At 56.8% G+C, this 6,563-nt stretch overlaps 1 protein-coding gene across 1 annotated transcript; it reads right to left on the bottom strand.

The window, feature by feature from the left end:
- Positions 1-200: 200 nt before the first annotated feature.
- On the bottom strand, positions 201-879 carry GGTG_09448 (hypothetical protein). Its single transcript, XM_009227298.1, has one exon. It carries the CDS (start codon positions 797-799, stop codon positions 440-442), a length of 360 nt encoding a protein of 119 aa, XP_009225562.1. The 5' UTR covers positions 800-879; the 3' UTR covers positions 201-439.
- Between the last annotated feature and the right edge of the window lie 5,684 nt (positions 880-6,563).

The following is a 6,563-nucleotide window of genomic DNA, read 5'->3' as shown; positions in this document are numbered from 1 at the left end:
GGCCGTTTGGAGCCCCAACCTCAGGGGATAAGCGGACCTTGCCGCGAAGGTCAGTGTGATATGCAACCTCCCGCTTGGCCAGCTTGGCCAGCTTGGCCGCCGCGTCCCGCGCGTAGCTGAAGTTCAGCTTCCGGCGAGGTCTCTTAGTGTGGCCCATGCAGGTAGCCCCTCCACAGGCACAAGCGCAAAGCCTGTGACGTGTGAGACGGCAATATGCCTCAATTTGCTCGCTGTGGCATCCCGTCATCGTGAGGTGTTTTTTTTTTGGTTAGTTTTTTTTTTAGACTATTGAGGCTGACCGCGCGTCGTGTCACCACCCGTCGTCGTCGTGGCGACGTATTCTCGTCTAGACGGCTCATGACACGAAAATGGAAGCTGTAGTGCTGTTTCAAGTCTATACAGAACCCAGGTTGTACAGGGCCCAGGTTATACAGAACCCTCATCTGTCTCCCCGAATGCGGGTCGCCTGGTGCTGCCATTCGCCGCTGGGTCTGCCTCTATTGTCGTCCGGTGGGCACCCCCGAGGCCGTGTCCTCCCTCTCCCCGTAACGCAGGACTGCAGCAGGCCCTTTGTGCGGGCAAGCGAGAGCCAAGGGCCCGACGGGGCGCCGACTGGCCCGGAACCCTTTAGGTCCCCATCCCCGGATGCGACGCCCCAAGCCTCTCCCATGATGCACAATGCTCTCCTTTGTCGACTTTGCATGTGCCCGATGCACCCTCTCCTCCCAGGGGGAGCAAGCGCCACGCCATTCTCCTCCCAGGCGATGCGACCGAACATCGGCACTGCGACGGAGCCCATGGTTGCAATCGATTACCAGACACAGCCCATTGCAACCTCGGAGATAGAAGCGGTGCTGGGGACGTGGGGATGGTGGAGCGGGCTGTTCCTTGTTGGGATCAAAACAAAACAAGGCAAAGGGGGAAGGCAGACAAGTGCTGTAGAAAACAGGCCGCATGTGCATTCAGAGGGGCCAACTCCACAATGATTAGGGTCGTGCCACGAACCGAGTGCCTCTGACGAGCGCCTCTAATGAGTGTCTAGCGTCGCTCATCGGCCGGAACCGGGCACTTGGAGCTCGATGAGGGACTGAAAGGAGTCAACCTGCGTCCCGCGTCTTTGCCTCGAATAGACCTTGATCAACGACGATCCAATCCAGACAGCTCCCTACCTCTCTGCCCCCCAGCGCTGAACCCACACGACGACGCAACCCCACCGGCAGGCACAGGCGAAATCACCCCCAGGCCCAGCGCCGACGCCGAGCCCGTCGGCCTATCTTTTTACACGACGGAAACTGTGGGCATATCCACATGGCTCTATCATGGTGGGAGGACAATAGCGGAACAAGGCCGTCCATATGCGAGCGCCACGCGACCTTGCAGGGCAGGAGCGAACGACGAAACATGCCACAAACGAGTAGACCTTGCGGATGAGAGGGGCGGCGGTTGCAAAGGAAGCATCCTGTGCCTTTTGGAGTGTTGGGCGATAAGCACACAACCTAGCCCGCTCAACGCGTCACACAGAAAAAGAAAAAAAGAAAAAAGTCGTAAGAGCTCCCACGTCCTTGTCCCATTCACAAGACGCTAATGCAGGGCCAAAGACGCAGAGAGAGAATGTGGGACCTGCTGCGGCCCAATGAGAACGGGCTGGAACCGAAGTGGATTGGCCAGTAAAAGGCTCGCGGCCGGCCGCCGGGTGGTAGCGCTCCCCTCAACTCCTGCAGCTGCTGACGAGAGGGAGGGGCGGGTGCTTATGGGGTAGGCTGGAGGTACTGTGTAGGTGTGCATGGTGTGCTCGCTTCCTGTGTGTGTGTGTGTGTGCGTGTGCGGCATCTTGCTGCAGGTCCTCCAAGCGAGGACACACAGACGACGGAAAAAGCCCAGCGAGGCTTCTCGAAGGGTGGGCACGCACGTACGCACGCATAAACACACACACACACACACAAAGAGGCACCAGCGCGTCGGTGGCTGGCCGTTTGCTTCCATGATGCCTGCACGTGCATCTGCGTCTGTGCCCACCCGTGGGAACAGACGGGGCTGCAGGAGGAGAAGGGCTGGGATCCTTGCCTTGTCCTGCGCGCTGTGTGTGCAGAAACGAACCGCAGTTTAGTTTTTTTTCTGAAGATTTGTTCCCAATTCGGAAAGTTGGGGGAGATTGCACAGCCGTTCATCACTGCTGATCTTATCTCGCCAAGGTGATGATTGCCAACGGCGAAAGGCAACCCCTCGCTGATGGGAACAAGGACGGTAGGCATCACATGGAGGGCAGGACGATGTTGAGCGGCTGGATGTGGTGGGCGAGTAACCTAGTGGTGGCGTGTACAGGTCCCAGGGATCAGAAACCTTAGTACGGTGGATCCTGGTGGTACATCAATTTGGCTTGGTTTTTTGAGGAAGAAAATGTATTTTGCATCCACCGCACTAGGGTGGACCCGTAGGGAGCACACCTTTAGGGCCTGTGATGGATGCGCCACCAGCGCGCCCAGGGGAGACGTGAAAGACGCGCCTTCTTCCCCCCCCCTCCCTCTCTGCCAGCCGTGGGCCGAGACGTCTGTGAGGTTCGGCCCCCTGCATGGATGTGGAAGCAAAATTCGACGTGATGGATTCTATACCCGGCAAGGTGATATGGGACCTTGGCTTGCCTAGGCGGGGCCAAGCGGGCTTTTTCTCTCTCTTTGCCAAAAGGGAAGCAAGATCGGCGAGCGCTGAAAGCCCTCAACAGTCGACGTTTCGTCTGGCCGTGGCCTTTTGGCAGCTCGACTGGGCCTGGACTGTTGAAAATGGGCCAGTCAGACAATGCCCCCCCCCCAGCATCGCATCGCTCAGCGCAGAGAACACGACCTGGCCTGCATCTCACAGGGTCACACCGGCCACATTGCCGTACCAGAAAAAAGAAGAAGAAAAAAACACGGCAGCCAATGACGGCAAAACGCGCTGTCAGATTTTCGTCATGGAAACCGGCCAACCAGCTTTGGCTACCCGTCGTGGATTACAAAGAAGCTTGGTACGGGTCCTACTAGCGGGCGGAAGCTGAGGAGCCGAGTGGGTGAGGCTGCATGCCATGATGTTAGAGGTCGAAAAAGCCGCCCAAAGCAGTTATCCGCATCGTCTCGCAGTCGCCAGCTGCGATGGGGGGCCGCACGATACCACGTGAGTGACGATGGACCCGTTTGGCCATTTTGCTTATTCCCTCCCAAGTATAGGGCAAGGAGGGGAAATCGGAAAAGGAAGACGAAGAAGGAACGGGCGAGACGAGTGAAGCGGACAAATCTCCGTGCCGTTTCCCCTCCCAAACTGTATCCAGCCTAGCGCGGTGTTGGCCAACGAGGAGCGAGGTTGGTCCCGGAGGTGGGCATGCAAGATTGAGAGAGATTCGGGCGATTGGGCAGTTGCGGTTTAGCTCACAATTCCCATCAATTTCACTTGATGGCCGCCGGGAAAATCCAGGAACCCACGAATTACCGTTGCGCCACTGACATACAAACTGCCCTGGCAAATTTCCAAATCGGGAAGCTTCCCCTCCTCGGTGGCAGTTTTTGGGGCTTGGCGGCATGTTGACGACTGGCTTCGTCAGCCTCGTCTTGCTTTTGTTATTTGTGTCTTTTTGGCCCTCCATCTGGAGCTGATGATTTTGAGCATCTGGCGAGAGAAGTTGTTTCTTTACGCAGTTGACGTTTGTGTGCGAGAAGATGTGGAAGATTAAGGAGTAAGAGTGTGGGTATGATGGTCCTCGGCGAGTTGATATGATGAGGGGTTGGGCTTTCTTGCCCAACTTCCAATAACTAATACAGCCGGCTCTGTTATTTGCTTTCTCTGCCCCTCGCTCCAACGATGGTGTTGGTGGGACATCGGCCCCAATTGCCGGCGTCTCGACTTCCTTCCACCATCGCGTCATCCCTTAGCACCGAGATCCTGGACGCTCATTGGGCTCCCATCTCGAGCCTCTGGCCTTTGGACCTGACAAAAATCCCGCCTCTCTGTCCCGGTCCTCCCGATCGAGGCACTTCCCGGCAGGATGACATCCATCCCCTGGCCTCACTGTGCCTCTCTCACTGCGGCGGCGGTGTGACAGACAAGACGGCCACGCCTGCCTACCTCTTGCCCATTCTCGCTGATCCTTTCCCGTTCGCCGCCAACAGAGCTAACCGGTGCCTTGCGCGGTGGGCCCTGATGGCTTTGCACCCCACGCGTCTTTGCTTTTTCCATGTTCTCCTCAGGTTCCCACTACTCCACAGTCTGGAGTCGCTAGTTCGCGAGTGCAACGTGACTGGTGCACCACACCGGCCTGCTTCCAATCCGGTCGGTCGACCGAAAGGAGCGATAATAGTATCTCTCCCCCCAGCTCTGATAAGAGGGATAACCCATGGAAGTGGAAAAAGAAGTAGGAGAGAACAAGGCCCTAGGCTGGGATCCGCTCCCGTGCAGACAGTGTGTCCCATTTTTTTTTTTCCTCCCACCCGCTTGGCCCAGGGCCACCCACTATTGTGTCCATATGAGGAATAGCTAGTAAGGTCGAGCAAAGAAGCCCACTCCCTCCATCCGGCCATGGATAAACTCATCCGTCAAAAAGGGGAGAGCAGCGCACACGCGATGTTGGTGAGCCATTTTTCTGCAAAAAAAAAAAAAAGAAGACAGGAAAAGCTAAAGATTGCTCCTCGCTTCGGCCTCGTCACGTCTGGACAGTCCCTGCAGTTGCATGAACGCATTCTCTGGCGTGCAGCTGGGCAGCTGCAACCTCCCAGCATGGACCTCGTGTGAGTGAGTCGCATGCTGGATGTAGCCAGACAGCGGAGCTCTCGAGCTCTTCCCCAGGTGCCCACCTAGCCATTGCATGGCGAGAAGGATTCCTGTCGAGACTCTCTTCGGTAGCAGGCGAGTTGAGCCACGGTGGGCCCGGCCGGTCTCGGTAGACAGAAACCCCCGCCGCCGATAGGCACCTTGTTACAGAAAGAAGTCCGTTGGCCAAAACATTTCGCTACGAAGCCGACCGACCCTCTGCCGCCTACCGTGGGCGCAAGAGGAGTCATCACGCTGGAAAAGGCAGGCCGGGGGTTAGGAGACAACATAGGTAGGGGCTAGGGAAGTGGCATTGAGCGTGGCAATCTTCGATTCGGGGTTGCCAAGGCTTGTCGGGGACCCACCGTCCAGGCCAATCTGGAGGATGGGATCGATTCCTTCAGTCCAAAATAGCTTCAAGATCGATCCACGCAAGAGTCAGGCGCAGGATGGTATTTGGGATATTGCATTTAGGACGGGTGGCAGTGGAAGGATGGGACAGACCATTCCACCTCCTCTCCTTGGATAAATGGGCACAATCAAATCCAAGGTCGAAGAGGAGACCACAGCCAGCGAAGCAGAAACTTTGGGCTGCCCTTTTTCGATCCACCGTAACACTGCCGCCCACCCGCGCCTCCCGCCTCCGATGCCAAGGGTGGGCAGAAGGGGGTCCCCTGAAAGAAACGAAAGAATTAAAATAACAAGACGCGGGGGGGCGGGTTGTAGACGTGGGAACTGGGAAGCATTCCCACGTGCGGGCCGAGGACGGCCTTCTGGAGTTGTTTTCGACGGACAAAAGGATGTTAACATGTGTCCAAGTCGGGCCGGAAACGATATGGCCAGCATGGCGGCGCACTCCCAGAACAGGAAGTTGACCGGCGATAAGAGGCAAGCCGCTATAGGCCTACGTGTAACACCATTGGCCGCGCGGGGTTGGGGCTCCGCACCCAGGCTCGCATTCCGTGCCTGGGCGGCCTGTGTGTTATTCCGCGTAGTGCAAACGAACAAAAAAGGGCATGTGCTAAAACAAAAAGCCAATCGTTCGTACCGAGAGGAAACAGACGATGGAGAACAGAAAAATGTTACGCTATGATGTGTAAGCCTTAGCAAAGAAACGAATAGAGTTGCTCGTTTCGAACCGTCACATTAACTCTAACTAAACCTCCCCTAGGCAACCATCGGGTCGCTCGAATCTTGTTTGTTTGGCGAGAGTGTAAACGTGCGGCCGCGTGGATCCGGAGATGGGCCTTTTTTTTCTCTTTTCTTTCGGCTGGCTCGGGTTCCTCTGGTTCATCGCGTCCACGTCAACAGGGAAGATGGCGACGGTTACATGTGGTGGCGGGCAGTTGAGCCTGGGCCAACGCGCACGGCTTTTTTTTAAAAGGCATGCAGTAGTTTTTATTCCATGGGAGGGAAGCGTAGCTGCATTGACGTTGGCGCCCCCGGCTATCCCTCGCGCTACTATGGGAAGAGGCATGCAACAGCCTCATCGGCGAAGACCGGTGAAGCAAGGAAAAAAAGAAAAGTGAGGCGAGAGAAGGGCTTTAGAAGCCGTCGATCATCTTGCCCTCCGGTGAAGCCGCCTGAGAAAGCACCGGGAAGAAAAGAAAAAGCAAGATGGCGGCTAGCAAGACCACTGCCCGTCTGGACCGTCAGTTTCAGAGCTGGCGGTGGCAGTCAAGTCCCCCACTCTGCCCAGCCGTCGCCCAGCTTAGCGCAAGCCACAAACGCTGCTAAATCAGCGCCCGAGGCGCTTGAATATATGTCACTAGGGGATGAAGCGAAAAGGC

The sequence above is a fragment of the Gaeumannomyces tritici genome (genome assembly GCF_000145635.1).
Source record: "Gaeumannomyces tritici R3-111a-1 unplaced genomic scaffold supercont2.5, whole genome shotgun sequence".
In the NCBI taxonomy this organism is placed as follows: Eukaryota; Fungi; Ascomycota; class Sordariomycetes; order Magnaporthales; family Magnaporthaceae; genus Gaeumannomyces; species Gaeumannomyces tritici.
The sequence above is the reverse complement of the archived record's forward strand: the minus strand, read 5'-3'. Positions and strand labels throughout refer to the sequence as shown.

Bases quoted from the DNA above. Each gene is read 5' to 3' on its own strand.
- GGTG_09448 (XM_009227298.1), bottom strand. From the start codon at position 799: ATGGGCTCCGTCGCAGTGCCGATGTTCGGTCGCATCGCCTGGGAGGAG.